At 37.9% G+C, this 17,531-nt stretch overlaps 1 protein-coding gene across 3 annotated transcripts in view; it reads left to right on the forward strand.

Annotated features, from left to right (window-relative positions):
* The window catches only part of nup93 (nucleoporin 93), a 40,028-nt gene that overhangs the window by 20,695 nt on the left and 1,802 nt on the right, over positions 1 to 17,531 (forward strand). For all 3 annotated transcript variants that reach the window (XM_057837013.1, XM_057837012.1, XM_057837014.1), the window contains 12 exons: positions 2,622 to 2,684; positions 4,254 to 4,382; positions 5,018 to 5,092; positions 5,773 to 5,865; positions 5,956 to 6,095; positions 6,255 to 6,387; positions 6,975 to 7,132; positions 7,232 to 7,397; positions 7,559 to 7,652; positions 16,185 to 16,376; positions 16,446 to 16,572; positions 16,672 to 16,744. In XM_057837013.1, coding sequence (XP_057692996.1) covers positions 2,622 to 2,684; positions 4,254 to 4,382; positions 5,018 to 5,092; positions 5,773 to 5,865; positions 5,956 to 6,095; positions 6,255 to 6,387; positions 6,975 to 7,132; positions 7,232 to 7,397; positions 7,559 to 7,652; positions 16,185 to 16,376; positions 16,446 to 16,572; positions 16,672 to 16,744 — 1,443 coding nt within the window. The remainder of the gene's footprint in view (positions 1 to 2,621; positions 2,685 to 4,253; positions 4,383 to 5,017; positions 5,093 to 5,772; positions 5,866 to 5,955; positions 6,096 to 6,254; positions 6,388 to 6,974; positions 7,133 to 7,231; positions 7,398 to 7,558; positions 7,653 to 16,184; positions 16,377 to 16,445; positions 16,573 to 16,671; positions 16,745 to 17,531) is intronic.

Raw genomic sequence — 17,531 nt, forward strand, 5'->3', positions numbered from 1 at the left:
GGGCAATCTGGCCAAAAAAAGATCTCTTCACAATTTTTAAAAAGATTTTTAAGATAAGATTTTTATTTTTAATGTTTTTAACTGTTAGTTAATATAAAATAGCATCTACCATTGAATAGGCCCTACTCACATGACGTCACAACCACGCCTCCGCGCCATATTGTCCGTCAGCTCGTCGGGTTTAAGCATTACCGCTACGTAAATTCCTCCTATTGTGGCGTGGTTTTCTGCTCGTTAACATTAATAATCAAAATGGTGAAGGCGTGTGTGGCGGTTAGTTGCAATAACAAAGAAGATAGACGGAGAGACTTGAAGTTCTACCGTATTCCGAGAGACCCGGAGAGGAGAGCGAGATGGACTGCTGCAATTCGACGAGAAAACTGGGCACCAAACGATCACTACAGATTATGTGGTAGTCATTTTATATCTGGTAAGATGCTCTTTAATATATATTTAGAGGGTTTTGGGCTGACAACCACAATTAAGATCATTGTGAGGCTAATCGCCGACAACATACAGTTTCAAATTCAAGGTGCTTATTTCTTCCACCATCATTATTTTTTGAATAATATTTTGCTGGTACCAAGTGAAAGAAGTTAAACAGGTGTGTCCAAACCTTTTGCAAAGGGGGCCAGATTTGGTGTAGTAAACATGCGGGGGGCTACCTTGGCTGATTTACATAGAACAATATATTTAAACAAATTTTAGCAAGCCCTTTGTGTGTCACATTTGCTTTATAATTTTTTTGAATTCATAATTTCAACAATCTCGTCTTTGTGGCGTTCTCTTTCGACACTCGGGCTCTTGCGAAATACTGCTGCTGTGAAATTAAACTAGCTTCAAGTTGCTATAATTTCTCGCTGCGTATCTTCCCTGTAATGTTGTCGTACATCACATCGTGCGTCACATCGAACTCTTTGAAAACAGCGACTGTCTCTTTGCAAATGAGGCAGACACAGTTGTTGCGTGTTTTATTGAAGAAATAGTCCAATATCCACCCATCCTTGAAGCGTCGCCATTTTAGAAAATTGGAAGTAAAGGGTCACACGGGGTAATGTTGCTTAGAGTGCTGCTCTTAAAGTTTTTCAAACTTTCGTGAGAATAGGCTGATTTTGTGTGGACAAGATAGTTGTAGATACCAGGGTAGCAGATGTCAGGCAGAGAGGGCGAAGACAGCGGGTCGAAAAATATCGATTTAGGCATCAAATATGGATCTGGCGAATGGATAGACTGAAGCTTTTCCACATAACGCCTTTTATGCAACGCATCCAATGAGTTTACAGCGTCTGAAAGCACCAGGGCTTCCATGAATTGCACTATAAATTGCACGACAAATTGAAACCATTGAGAATACGGATAAACACTGACGGACAATATGGCGAACGGATACAGCGACACGTCATTCTGTGACGTTGGCGAGTAGGGTCTATAGTACCATGAAAAGCTAGCTGGCGGTCAAAAAATGAAATGTATTTTAGTATACAAATATATAATTTTCTTTGATTAGTATTAGTCTACCTCCCATGAAAAGTAATAGTTTTATTCACATCAAAGTAATACAATATAATACATTACATGATATATATACAACAAGTATCAAATTACACAATGAGATGTGAAAGGGTCACCCCAAAGGAGCTACTTAAAAGCTTTTAATTGGGGGCGCAGATATCCATGGATATTGGCCAGATATCCTTATAAAAAGGACAACCTACAAGTAGACAAACAATGTAAGCATTATGGTTTCCTTAATAGGGATTCATTGAAACAAGAATACAAAGTTATTCAAAGAACTATTAACATATTAAATATACGTTGCTACTTGAAGACAAAAATAGAATGCAATTTTTTTTTTTGTGTACATAGTGAGATGATTTTATACTTATTATTGGCATAATTTAAAGGGCTAATTGGAAAAACTCACCATAGATGTAAATATATATTTATATGTTCTTCCCAGTAATTGTTTTTCTTTGTGCCAGTGGCTTACAGTCCATTCACTTTAAGAGGACAAAGAACATAAGCTACCTGCCATTTTGTTGGCTTCTCAAAATGGCCGCTCCATATGCTCATCCACAGTCAGACTTTCCTTCAGCATTATTCGAGTGCTGTCTCATACTCATCAGCATGCAGCATATGCTCATAGCGCCACTTGCAAACGAACACTCTTCTGATTGCTAAGTTTGTCTTGAAAACACGTCAAGTTAGATGAGTTTACAGGTTTCATTTAGAGAGCAGCATGAGCGTGAGGGGTGTTTTGCAGTGGACGCCATCTTGTATAGCTGTCCAAATGGAGTCTAGCTGATTGCTGTCTCATTGCAAAATATTGTGTGGAGATTTAACACAGGAAACGCTTCATCCACATGAAGTAGCAACTGTACGTTTCACTAATCCCGACACATGCTTGATAAGCAGCATCTTGTCTCCTGCAGAGGAAATGTCTGGTAAATTTCTTCCTGTTGAAGAACTCTTTCGGTTATTTATTTTTGAATGTTTTTGTTTTTTTTTTTTATCATGATTTTGTTTGCCAAGCTAAGATGTCATTTTCCCTGCCTCTCTTCCTCTCAACGACTTGCTTCGCTTGCCTGGTCCTTTTCTGCTGCCTTCCCGTCTCCGCGCAGGGCTTTCTGAAGAACGAGAGGGACAACGCCCTACTGTCTGCCATCGAGGAATCTCGCCGCAGGGTCAGTGCCCTCAAGTGTCTGTTTTCCGCTCGGGTCAAGGAAAGAGCTTGAAATGTTTGATAGACCAAAGATGATGACGTCTTATCCTGACAAAGCAGCTTTGAAAATTAGAAATGAAATAATATTTAGCATGATAATGTATAGTTTTATTGCAATCTTGCTTGGATTGACAGGATGGAATTTGGAAAAAAAATATTCAACATCTTGTCAAGAAAATCTGATGTATTCTGACCACGGGAACACTTAAAAACTTTTTTCTCACGTCTGTTGACTGTGATTTATACTTCTTTCTAGTGTGAATCTTCAGGGAATGGTTTTGAAATGGTTTCCCTGATGAGCAGATCTAATAGGCCCAGCCTTAAATTAGTTGTCGTTCCCATTATCTCCATTCCCTGTGAGAGCAGGAAAGACTTATGAAGGGTGGAAACACCAAATACTCTAAAGACTAAATGAAAGCTTGCATCTCCCAGGTGTTTACATCCTGAACCCCACTGTTAATGTTTCCTTAAACCTTTGTAGGGCACTCATTTAAATATGTGTTATTTGAGTATGATAATTTAACATACATACTGTGGTATGAAAAACCATATGTCCACATTGAGAAGACTGTTACTCGCATGCATCATTTTCATTCTTCACCAAGCTGTATATATATGTATATTTTACTAGTATGTATATATATATATATATATATATATATGTAAATTTTTTCCATCATGTTGGCCACAGATCTGTTGCAGACATGACCCAAAATGTGATGCCCATTGCCCACGTATCAGGACGCTAGGTCTTTATAAAGTTACATTATTTTAAATTACCAAAAATAGCCACTTGCTCTAGGATTAATATCTAACATTAGCCTTCCACTACTGCCTTCCTTTAAATATTCATTTTATCAAAACCTTGTTGTAAATATGCTCTCATTCTTGGTAATTTTTTAACGTTCTGCCAGGTTTGAAGCCCCCTTGAAATGGTTATTTATTTTGTATTAAATATTACAGCAGTAATATCACAAGTAACTGAAAAGTGCTGTGTTCTGGGTGAGTTACAAACGTAAGACTCCACACTAAATTAGTACACATTTTGCATTGGCATATTGCTGCAGCAATTAGCTGAGAGATTTAGGTAGTCACCAATTTAACTCTGTAAATGGGGGCTCCAGTCCAGATTGGTATCTCCCTGGGCTGGAGATGGGAAGGATTTAATTATCTAATGTTCCCATTATCTCACGTTGAGTCTCTGTGGAGGGTTAAAATAGACAATTCCTGACGGGGTTTTTTAAAGCTCTACTCGTTTCTAGAGGTAGCTATAAACATAATTTTATTGAGTGTTTTTGTGATGTTTTTCCTTGTACAAGAATATCTAACATGTTTAACGAGAGGTTAGACTATGCATTTGCGCCATTTGTACTTGTAAAACTTAATAATTAAGTTTGTTAAAATTAACTATTGAATTTTGTTTAATTAACTAAATATACAGTATATGTATGGTTTTCATCTGGTGTAGCACACATATGGCTGTTTTGACACAATTTACTATACATCTGAAACAATGCGATGCATATTTCAGACATTCCTACTGGCTGAAGAGTACCATCGTGAGTCGATGCTGGTCCAATGGGAGCAGGTGAAGCAGAGAGTGTTGCACACTCTCCTCGGAGCAGGAGAGGACGCCCTTGATTTCAGTCAAGATGTGGAGGTACTGTGCAAGACTTTATATTTGCAGTGAAACAAAGTAAAAAAAAAAATTGTGGCCCATCCACTCACTTAATAGCAAGTTTTTTTTTTCCTCAAACGACAGTGGAACTTTTCCCAAAATAGAGAGCAACATCTTCCTGCTTTTATATAATGAAGACAAAAGGGTTTGTGTCTATTTTTGGTATATTTCTCAAGTTTGAACACAGATTTGTGACTACCTCAACTGAATAACAGCTTCAGAAAACATCATTTTTGCACTCAATATGTCTTGTTAAAGGAAAGAATTATTGAAATTTTCACACGAGCTATGGTTTGCTTCATTTCATTTTTATTTCTTTTCATTTCATTTCATTTCATACGAATGATTTATACCAGTACTGCGTTTAATTAATTTTAGCATTGCTTCTCGTGACCAAACCTGGCAAATCTGTTTGCTGCAACTGCAACAGAATTCTAAGCGGTGCTGAAAGTACCCACCAGGCTGAAGAATTTTCCACTTATACCCATTAATATAAACAAAAAATGTTTTATCATTTACCTAAAAAAAATAAATACATAATAATAAAATGTGCCCTTTGAAAAGATTTGGTACTTGTATGCATCATTTTCAGGTGATTGTTGCTGTGTTTGTTATAGCCCAGCTTTGTGAGTGACATAACGGCACCAGGAAGAAGTTCTTTGGACAGCGTGGAGGTGGCATATGGACGTCAGGTGAGTCAACCCAGGGGCAATCATGGAATGACATAGCTTTGTGAGAAAAACATGCACTTTGCCTCATCATTGATTCAACAATGTCAAAACTCAAGTCTGAATCATATTGTATGTTTACCGTCTATAGAATACTTTTAACTTCTCATGATCTTTTTAAAGTGGCACTCGTTTTATTTTTCCATTATTTTCCATAATCTGAATTCAAGTATAATGTGGATTACATTTAAATGTGGGATTACATTTAAATGTGCCATGTCTGAACAATGAGGTCACAGCAATACAGATCAAATATATTGATTGAAAGCGAAACAGCGGGCACATTCTGTGTCTCTCCCATTGCTTATCCATGCCGGTTATCCACTCTGACTTTTCCTCTCTGTCTGAGCCACGTCCTCACACTATGTGTCGACACATTGCATGCAGCATTATTTGTCTTGTTTTTGTCTTCTTTTTTGACGACCTCTTCAGCATCGTAATTGTTTTTTTGTTGTTTTTTGTCATCAACCATTTCACTCGATGGTCGTAATGTTAAGCTTTTAGTGGGAAAGCTGAAGATAGAAGGGTAGGCTTTTTTATGTTGCATTTTTTCTAATGGTGTAATAAAATGTGACTGAGCATTTTCTTGTCGGCTAGGCCCTTAATCTGTTTTATTTGTTTTTTATAACTGGCACTTCATTTAGATCTATGTTTTCAATGAGAAGATCGTGAATGGGCACATTCAGCCCAATCTGGGAGATTTATGTGCTTCTGTCGCAGAAAGCTTGGATGACAAGGTAGTATGTACATGTAACTGCAAAAATATTAGTTTTCTCTTTGCATTTTTGGAGCTCTGCGTTTCTCATTAGCTGGAATCCTTCCTGTAGAATGTGTCAGACATGTGGCTGATGGTGAAACAGATGACCGATGTTCTGCTGGTTCCTGCCAAAGATACTCTGAAGAGTCGCACTTCCGTTGACATGCAAATGGCATTTGTACGGCAGGCGCTCAGCTTCCTTGCAAACAGGTAAATATTGAAATTAAAATCAATATTTTATTAAATCTGAACGTTCGCAACATGATGATATACATAGTTGCTAAAATTTGATGGACGTCAATGGCAGTAAATGAGTGGATTAATATGCAGCTGTCTGAGGTACTATGGATTGTGTTGCCTATCTTTCAGTTACAAGAATTACACAATGGTCACTGTGTTCGGGAACCTTCATCAGGCCCAACTGGGAGGGGTGCCAGGAACGTACCAACTTGTGCACAGTTTTCTTCATATTAAGCTACCAAGTCCCCTTCCTGGCATGCAGGTAAAATATGCTTCCGATGTACTATACAAACAGTGATTTGAAAATGTTTGGGCACCCCTGATAATTTTCCAGATTTTCCTTTCTAAATCATTGGATGTATGGATCTGCAATTTCAGTTAAATATATATTTTATAGCAGACAAACACAATAATATTTTATAAGTGAAAAAAAGTTAGTATCGGAAAGTGCCTAAAAGGTTTTTAAACAAAAGAAGAAGCCATGTGCATCAATTTGGGCACTGTTGCAGGTGTTAAAGGTCTCCATGATCAAGTACAAAGAGTCAAAACTTATTTTTATCCAAGAGCTAAAAAAAAATCTTTTTTTATCACCCAAATTACACACAAGGAAACAAATTCTTTCACGTGGAAAAATGTAATAAAGAACTAGTTGCGACAAAAAAATAAAATACAACAAGAAACTCTTTTTTTTTTTTTAATCATCCTCAATAAAAACTCAAAATAATACAATTAATTTATCGTCCAGGCCTAATTCTATTCTCTAAAAAAGCACTCATAGATGGAAATGCGCTTTTTTCCCCTCCCAGTTTGTTTGACTGCATTAAGTGTTAATGTCTGCCCATACGTCAGGACGGTGAGATAGAAGGCCACCCAGTGTGGGCTGTGATCTACTACTGTCTACGTTGTGGAGACCTAAACGCAGCAATGCATGTGATCAACAGAGTACAACACCAGCTAGGAGACTTCAAAAGCTGGTTTCAGGAGTACGCAAACAGCCCAGACAGACGGTTAGGAATAGTGGCTTTTTATTGTACATATACTGTACACACTTCAATGATCACAGTGATGGCACATGCTTCTCATATTCTATTTTGTCTATTGTTTAGCCTTTCCCCAACTTCTGAAAACAAGCTTCGCCTCCACTACCGCAGAGTGCTAAGGAACTGCGCTGATCCGTACAAGCGAGCCGTTTACTGCCTCATTGGGAAATGTGACATCAGCGATAACCATGGGGAAGTGGCAGATAAGACTGAAGACTATCTGTGGCTTAAGGTATATAGGATTGTTGGAATATTCCTATATTCCTTCTTTGCATACCCGTAAATAGAAGCCCGCTCCCTATGTATGGACCTATTATGTAAATATTGATGTGCTTTTTGATTTGCTATCTGCTGTAATCTGATTTTGTGTTGCAAAATTATTTCTCCCTACAGCTGAATCAGGTATGTTTCGATGATGATGGCAGCAGCTCCCCTCAGGACAGACTGACCTTGCCACAGCTACAGAAACAGCTGCTAGAGGACTACGGTAGGTACAGTGACTGTCAGTCTCTTAAAGAATACAGACCAAGTATTAAGGGTTAGGCCACTCATTTAACCTATTGGCTGCCATTGACGGCATTAGATGTCTAATCCATTTTGACTGAGAGAGTCTTAGTGGATTGGACTTCTGTAGCTGTTGGCACTAAAACCTGAGCATTCACACTCAGTGCTCTCAGCCAGGTTGTTATGAGGTTATGAAGTTGTTTTTAATGACCAAAAATACTCACTTGCTCATTAAAGATTTAAGTTGTATTTTCTACTGCAGTGTTACCTCTACTTATGACATTAATTGTTTCTGGAAGTAGTCTCGTAACATGAAAATTCTGTAAGTAGAGACGTGTTTTCCATGTAAATGCCCTAATCCGTTCCAAGCACTACTGAAACGCCACATTAAATTTTATAATTGGGTAAAAGGAATAAAACAACAGTCAAATACATTTTAACCATTCCATATACCTAACCTAACTGAAAATAGTTGTAATGAAGTATAATAGAGCATAATGCAAAAGAAAAAGATAAATCTTTCGAGTGAGACAATGTCCTCTTTTACAAGATTAATGGTGCCTATTGCCTATCTCAATCTTGATGACAAAAAACGAAAGTGAACCATGTGTGGGTTTGATAAAACTCTTGGAGACTTTTGCTTTTTTGGCGAAGATATCGACCCGCTATAACAAACACAAAAACTGCACGTCATCATACTGCGACACCAAAACTGAAATGTCATCAACAATAGTCCAACAAGAGAGGAGAATTCCATTACTTAAGCATAATGGGAAAAATTATGACCTATAGAGCAGCAGAATCTTATGGCGCGCCATTTAAAAGCAGGAAGTACATAAGTATCTTTTACAGTACTGTATAGTATTTGGGCCTCCTGTAACCTGAAATGTCTTCACAAGAGGCAAGATTTTCCCGTTCAGGTGTGTCGTAACCTGAAAACAGTTTGTAAGTAGAGGTACCACTGTTTTACTTCTATTAACTACATTTTTTTTGCGTCCACCATTGTGTGAAAAGGGTGGGAAATTCGGTCATTGCAAACATTTTTGTCTGGCCTTGCTAACAATGGGATGGATATCACTTAGATGTCCTTGAACATGGTTGAGGTAGGCATGTGTAAAATGAAAAATGGTTCAATTCAATTATTTTCCATGGTCGCAGTCCCTGTAAAGTGCACTGTACCCATGTTCTGAGGAAACGGAAGAAAAGATAGAATCTTGACAGGGTTTTTCTCAATATTCTTGACTTTATATACAAGTAAAAGTAAGACCATGCACTCTTTTGATTAAAAATGAGGTAGTTCACGAAAACAAAACCTATGAATTTTAGATTAAATATGCTTTTGTGTTTCTCGCTTATATATTGAACAGTGTGGAATTGATTGAAGCATAATTCTAAATATAAATGAATACATATTTAAAATCTGATTGCGTCAGTGGTGCCTCAACAGTCACAAGCCTCACTGCTTGTCAAAGCTCATGTCAGTACCCAATCTAAATTGATTACAAAACCACACAGATTTACAAGTTTTAATGAGGTGTTTTATATTGCACTATCCAGCATTACCCATAAGCCCTGCAACTGGTTCACGAGAATCCACAAAGGTTGTTATTTACATCTGCCATGAAAAAGGATGGAAAAGATTAAATACGGAAGTTCAAGTATCCACGCCTGAACTACTTCACAAATAAATATCGATAAAATACATTAAGATGTAGATTTTATTTCTAACTGCAATTACTATAAGAACAGTTTATGGTGCGGGAAAGGTTTAAGGTATGTTTTTTTTTACTCTTGTTTTAAGTATTTATTTTACTTGTGAAGAATCTAAACCATTTAAATAGATCAGTGAAAGGCAAGTTAAAAGTAACCTAATGCACAACTGTATCATTAAATATGGTACTGTGACAGGAAAATGTATTGCAAACTGTAATATGGTATATATTACTGCATATTTTATGTAAAGATATGAGATATAAATATTTTGTGGTTGATATATGAATAATTAAAATGAGAGTATTAATAGATCATTTCAAAAATGTTTTTGTTCTTATAGTAAATTTTGTTCTTGTTTTTTTAGGATTGTTATTGCTGATATTTTCAGGGGTGTTCTTTTTCTCTCCACAAGTTTATAAATAAATATATATATACAGTGGGGCAAATAAGTATTTAGTCAACCACTAATTGTGCAAGTTCTCTCAGTTGAAAATATTAGAGAGGCCTGTAATTGTCAACATGGGTAAACCTCAACCATGAGAGACAGAATGTGGGAAAAAAAAAAGAAAATCACATTGTTTGATTTTTAAAGAATTTATTTGCAAATCATGGTGAAAAATAAGTATTTGGTCAATACCAAAAGTTCATCTCAATGCTTTGTTATGTACCCTTTGTTGGCGATAACGAAGGCCAAACGTTTTCTGTAACTCTTCACAGGCTTTTCACACACTGTTGCTGGTATTTTGGCCCATTCCTCCATGCAGATCTCCTCTAGAGCAGTGATGTTTTGGGGCTATCGTTGGGCAACACGGACTTTCAACTCCCTCCACAGATTTTCTATGGGGTTCAGATCTGGAGACTGGCTAGGCCACTCCAGGACCTTGAAATGCTTCTTACGAAGCCACTCCTTTGTTGCCCTGGCTGTGTGTTTGGGATCATTGTCATGCTGAAAGACCCAGCCACGTCTCATATTCAACGCCCTTGCTGATGGAAGGAGATTTTCACTCAAAATCTCTCAATACATGGCCCCATTCATTCTCTCCTTTACACAGATCAGTCGTCCTGGTTCCTTTGCAGAAAAACAGCCTCAAAGCATGATGTTTCTACCCCCATGCATCACAGTGGGTATGGTGTTCTTCGGATGCAATTCAGTATTCTTTCTCCTCCAAACACGAGAACCTGTGTTTCTACCAAAAATTTCTATTTTGGTTTCATCTGACCATAACACATTCTCCCAGTCCTCTTCTGGATATTCCAAATGCTCTCTAGCAAACCGCAGACGGGCCTGGACGTATACTGGCTTCAGCAGGGGGACACGTCTGGCAGTGCAGGATTTGAGTCCCTGGTGGCGCATTGTGTTACTGATAGTAGCCTTTGTTACTGTGGCCCCAGCTCTCTGTAGGTCATTCACTAGGTCCCCGCGTGTGGTTCTGGGATTTTTGCTCACCGTTCTTGTTATCATTTTGACGCCGCGGGGTGAAATCTTGCATGGAGCCCCAGATCGAGGGAGATTATCACTGGTCTTGTATGTCTTCCATTTTCTAATAATTGCTCCCACAGTTGATTTCTTTACACCAAGCGTTTTACCTATTGCAAATTCAGTCTTCCCAGCCTGGTGCAGGTCTACAATTTTGTCTCTGGTGTCCTTCGACAGCTCTTTGGTCTTGGCCGTAGTGGAGTTTGGAGTGTGACTGACTCTGGTTGTGGACAGGTGTCTTTTATACCGATAATGAGTTAAAACAAGTGCCATTAATACAGGTAACGAGTGGAGCCTCGTTACCAAATACTTATTTTCTACTCTAATTTGGAAATAAATTCTTTAAAAATCAAACAATGTGTTTTTTTTCCACATTGTCTCTCATGGTTGAGGTTTACCCATGTTGACAATTACAGGCCTCTCTAATCTTTTCAAGTAGGAGAACTTGCACAATTGGTGGTTGACTAAATACTTATTTGCCCCACTGTATATATAATTATACTCACAAAGTAACTAGTTTATTATTGGGCATGTTCAAAGACGCTTTTTTTTCTCGATTTAACATGAAACACGTTTCAGAAAGAAACTAACCACTGCATTCTCGAAACCCAAGAAATGACAGCAGGCCCTGTGTCCACTTGTTTTCTCCCCTGACTGTCTTCTCATAAAGCCCCTACTACATTTTGATAAGATTATAAGCTCTCTTACTTTGCCTCTCCCACCCGCTTTGCACAGCAGGAATCGCAGCCTCAAGCCCCATCCCGTTTTCCATCGGTGCCTCGGCTCCCTCCGTTGCCTGGCACCGTGTTCCCCGTATTGGTTCATCTTGCTTAACAGCGGGACGCGAAGCCCAGAGCTTTCTCTTTCGCTCTGTTTTCGCCAGCCTTCCTCCGCTTCGCTTGGCCTCTCCCTGTCATTCTTTTTCTGCATCCTGCTCTCTGTCCTCTTCTGTCATCCCTTCTTTTCATTCATTCTCCTCACACATGCTGTGTTGTTTCTCCATCCTCCCACTGAGTTTTCCTCCCTTTTTGCACCCCCCACTTTACATTTTCGCAAACATTCACTCTTTATCTTTCTCACTCATTCATTTTTCCCTCTCGTCATTATTGCTCTCTCTCTTTCTCGTATGCGCAGTGCTTTTTGAACTAAAGCGCTGCCAGTCTGAGATAAGGCTATAAAATGGCTGACATAGTCCACCCTGTTCTACTCCTCAAACTTGGCGGCAGCAAGAGGATTAGGTGTTATAATTAAAAAGTAAACTTGATGACTAAGTACCTGTGCATCACAGAATTTTTCAAAAGTCGTCCTCTTACATGTTAGTTGTCATATATTAAAACTGTCACAAGGTGCACTGTTAGATCTTTGAGTATCGCTCAAACTGGTCATGTGGAATTTACTACGCATTGCTTTTCTTTGGGTACATTTAAAGCGTTGATACATTTTAATTGCATTTTTATCGTTGTCAATGTCAGAGCTTGACTGTGCAGCGAATGGGTCCGCATGTCGGCATGTAGTTTGAAGAAAGCAGGCACTCTTTACCCTCATTTTCTAAATGGGGGCGCTTCTTTGTGATATGGAACTAGCATGTTACGAGGATGTTACATTACTTTTTATCGAATAGAAACTAGGGCTGTCAAACGATTAAAATTTTTAATCGAATTAATTACAGCTTAAAAATGTATTAATCGTAATTAATCGCAATTCAAACCATATATAAAATATGCCATATTTTTCTGTAAATTATTGTTGGAATGGAAAGATAAGACACAAGACGGATATATACATTCAACATACAGTACATAAGTACTTTATTAGTTTATTATAACAATAAATCAACAAGATGGTATTAACATTATTAACATTCTCTTAAAGCAATCCATGGATAGAAAGACTTGTCGTTCTTAAAAGATAAATGTTAGTACAAGTTATAGAAATTTTATATTAAAACCCCTCAATGTTTTCCTTTTATTAAAATTTGTAAAAATTTTCAATCAAAAAATAAATGAATAGCTCGCCATTGTTGATGTCAATAACTACACCATTCTCACTCAGTGTGCTGAAAGCCATAAAATCAGTTGGACCCAAACGCCAGCAGAGGGCGCCAAACACCAAAAAACAAGTAACGAGCGGACATTACACTCTGCTGTCATTTTAATCTCTTTGAGCGGGGCATGTGCGTTAATTGTGTCAAATATTTTAACGTGACTAATTTAAAAAATTAATTACAGCCCGTTAACACGATAATTTTGACAGCCCTAATAGAAACTGAAGCCTCTAATACCAGGGTCAGGAACCTATGGCTCGCGAGCCATATATGGCTCTTTTGAGGGCTGCATCTGGCTCGCAGACAAATCTTCAATTAAAAAAAAAAAAAAAAAGTTTCGTTATGTAATGGGGCGCTAGAACCTCGGGGAAAACGGGCGGGCATAAGGGCCACAGGGGAAGCGTTAAAATTAAAAACCAGTAAGAGGCGCTCACATTTTTTCCTTTGGCATGGCAGTGATCAGGCGACATTCGGGACAGGTGCGGCAGTGGAGAACGCAAAAGTCTGATGATGCGTCTGGCAGTTGGTTTAAATAATAGCTATGCATCCGTCGCGTGGTGCAGACTGAGATGAAATGCTTCAGTCTGTTGCTACACATTGTTTTATTTCCATTTTTCTTGTACAGCTGAAACAAGATAAAAACAACGTCCATCTCGCATTGCTGCACACAGACGGCTCATTTCTTATTCGCTCTAAAATGCTAATTCTTATATAATTATATTAATAAACACATTTTTTGTGTCATTTAACTTCTGCATTTTAGACACTACTAGCATTCACTGGTCGTCCGCGCGCCATTACGAACACATCTGCAGTCATACATAATCATACTTAAAGATCAACATATTTCTGAACTATATTAACACACAATACATATCACAACCATCTTAAAATAAAGCAATCCGCTAATATACACAGTCAAATTATACTCTTTTTCTCACCTGAAACAAGAAGGAAAAAAAAAACTTTTAACAACGTCCATCTCGCATTGCTGCACAGACGGCTATTTTCTTATTCGCTCTCAAATGCGGACAGTTATTGCCCATGCACACCAAGAAGCCAACACTGCCCCCTACTGGTTTAAAACAGTAAGTACAACAGCCTTTTTAGACTGAAACTTGTGTATTTTGCACAAACACAACGAAATAAGATTAAACATTTTAAACATAGGTTGAATCTTTCTGTGGACACAACAAAATATTAAAATAACTATTGTAATATTATCTAATTATTCTTTAAAAAGAATTCAGAGACTTATTGTACTTTCAAATTGTTGAAATTATATAAAATGCACATATTACTTGTATTTTTAGTTTTAAACATATTGTATGGCTCTCACAGAATTGCTTTTAAAAATATGTGGTGTTAATGGCTCTCTAGGCCAAAAAGGTTCCCGACCCCTGCTCTATAATACATTGGCGTACCGCAAGCAACACGGCACTTTTGCTCATTAATATTCATGACGTTAACAATTGTTGCTAGGCGGGTCAACCTCCCGTTTGTCCCTAATAGTAAATGAATGTAACTAGAGTACAAAGATGTTTTCTTTGCTAAACCTACGATTCTGTCCGAAAATGTCCCTGGTGCCAAATTCACTGGTAAAGATGTAGAAGAACATACAAATGTTCAGTTAAACAGATGGCTTGAGTGTCGAGGCCTGAAAGAGACGGGAAAAAGAGCTGACCTGATCCAGAGTCGGCTTTTTTATCAACACCTTTTTCTTGTGTGCATTGCCTTACGCCACTGACAATGACATTGTCCTGTTTCAACAACCTATCCTTTCCACCATATGCCCTGTCTTTCTTATATATCCTCTGGTTGTCTTACATCTCTGACCATTCTTGGGGGCAATTTACATTGCTGTTTTTTTTGTAGCGATCGCAAATGCTACTCAGTGATGCCCAACGAACAATTTTAATGTTGTCATTAATAAGAAATCTTAATTCTATCATTTATTTACACTTCCCCCTTATTAAAGTTTTTTTTTAGCAACAGAAAAGGTAAGTGGCAGTCAGATACCATTTTAATTTTTTTCAGGTAAATCATTGTCAGACAGAAGCAGCACGGCAAAATGCCATGCTAAAAAATAAGTAAAAATATCAAAATGGCTTACCTCTTCATCCTCTGTGGTACCATGGCCCCCAATAAAATGTTTACTGCATATGAAATGTGAATGGCTTCACCTTGCTGGTGTTAAACTGGTCTTTTGGACGTCCGCGCAAGTTGATCCATTCTTCATTTTTTTCCTCCCGAGTTTTTGGCTGCGGGAAACGTATAAAGAAAACATCCATTCAACATTCATATCTCGTAATGTCTAGAGTCATTTTTACAAGTTCCATAGCAGCAGTGTTTGATCGGCGTGTTCTTTTTTCAAAGATTACCGGAGAAAGCAAACAGAAATAACACTGATTGTATGGGGGGGGGGGGGGGGGGGGGCGTGTCTATAATATCCCACTTCCGCGTTACGATGGCGACGTCTCTGTCTAAAAATAGCATTTGTGCAGTACAATATTGTAAAATTGTGTATTTGTTCAAGGCTTTCTGACACGGCCGACTTCTGTATCACAGATAATGGCTGTTTTAACATGTAAAAGAAGCTTCATTTCATCAGTTGTTTTACTTTTGTAATGTAGAATATGGATATATTGAACACATTCCCTACCATTGATAAGACTTCTAATCCATTTGAACTGGGATTGCTGGCATTGAATGATCATGTTTTGTTGACCATTGACGGTGACATACGTTCAATTGCTGCCGGCCCCTCCCAGTCAAAACGGATTCGACGTCCATCCACAGCTAATGATGAATTTTTTAAATGAACATTGCAGCCTTTAAAGGCCAAAAGGTAATTTATCTGTTGAGTTTTGTAAGTGGTAATATGCCAAAGTTACTGTGTTGTCGATGCAAAAACGGCAAATTTTTAACTAATTGGTTGTCACTGACACCGATAGAGGTCCAATCCATTTAAAATGGGAGTGTTGGCAGCAAATCATTCGCTGCCAGACCTCCCAGTTCAAATGGATTTGACATGTACTAGTGACAAGCTAAACGCACAGCAGAAGGATAAAATGAGCCACTTGATTTGACCACTATCACGTCAATGGCACTGAAAGAGTTAATTAACTGTTTCATCTATCATTTGAATGACATCCAATGAGTAAAGGTAATTCTTTGATTTTAACATAGTTAAGCAAACCAGTAAATGTGTGTAGTTCGTTTTGAAGCGCCTTCTTTATTTTGAAAAAAAAACAAAACAAAACTTTCCTGTCTTCCAACAGGAGAATCCCATTTCTCTGCAAGCCAGCAGCCCTTCCTGTATTTCCAGGTCTTATTTTTGACTGCTCAGTTTGAGGCCGCTGTGGCATTCTTGTTTCGCGTTGAGAGACTTCGGAGTCATGCCGTACATGTGGCATTGGTTCTGTACGAGCTACGGTTGTTGTTGAAATCCTCCGGCCAGAGCGCTCAACTGCGTGAGTATAAGTACACACAAAATAATGAAGGGAAAAGAAGTCGCTGTTTGAATTGCCATCTATGTCCAGTGAGTCAAGAGCCCGGTGACCCTCCCACTGTGCGGCGCCTCAACTTTATCCGGATGCTCATGCTTTACACTCGCAAATTTGAGTCCACGGATCCACGGGAAGCGCTGCAGTACTTTTACTTTTTACGGTAATTTTACTGACAGTATTTTTTATTTATTTATTTTTTTAATCAAATGAAATGTTTTTCCCAAAAATGGTTTGTAATGCACACAATTTTTATCTGCAGCAATGAGAAGGACAGCCAGGGAGAGAACATGTTCATGCAATGTGTCAGTGAACTTGTTATTGAGAGTCGAGAGGTGAGTGTCCTAATTTCTTTTTGACACTTTTTGGTCAACCAATTATCAACAAATTTAACTTTAGTTTAATTAGGGATGGGCAAAATTGAGTTCAAGACAAAATTCTAAATCGACTAAAAATCAAAAACCTACCTCGGTGATCAGCTGTCACATGATTAATCGACCAAGCATGGTGAAGAAATGGAAATTGAGTGTAATTTGGCAGATAGCTAACAGTCCCTCAAAAAGAGTCCAGAGTTGATGGTTTTCAAGCTGTTTGTTGCAGTTCAGATGAATTAAACTGTAACATTAAAACATAACGAATAAAATTACACGTACTGTGGCAAGGAGTGACACAATTATAGCACAATTAAACTCAAGGTAATTCCAAGTGCTGTCTATCACAAATCAGCAAGACCCAATTAAAAATATATATATATAATATATATATATAATATATTGTGGTTTTTCACTTATCGCGGTGGGTTCTGGTCCCCATTAATTGCGAAAAACGAGGGATCACTGTTTATCCTTTTATTTGTGTTGTTAAAGTCCCATTAAAATCAGCAAAACACTTTTAAAAGGGGGCAAGAGTTTTTAAAGGGTGGCAACATATTTCAGATGCACATATTTCAATCAAAGCTTTATAGTGATAGAAATCTGGTATAGATATACAGTATATTTATATATCACTTAAGTTGTGTTGACTCTGTTGTGTATTGTAATAATCAATTTTATTTGAATTTAACTTTTATTGCAGTACAGTGTCTAGATGACTGTGAAAAGCATTTGCATTTTTTTTTAATCT

The sequence above is a fragment of the Corythoichthys intestinalis genome, chromosome 5, assembly GCF_030265065.1.
Source record: "Corythoichthys intestinalis isolate RoL2023-P3 chromosome 5, ASM3026506v1, whole genome shotgun sequence".
Taxonomy (NCBI): domain Eukaryota; kingdom Metazoa; phylum Chordata; class Actinopteri; order Syngnathiformes; family Syngnathidae; genus Corythoichthys; species Corythoichthys intestinalis.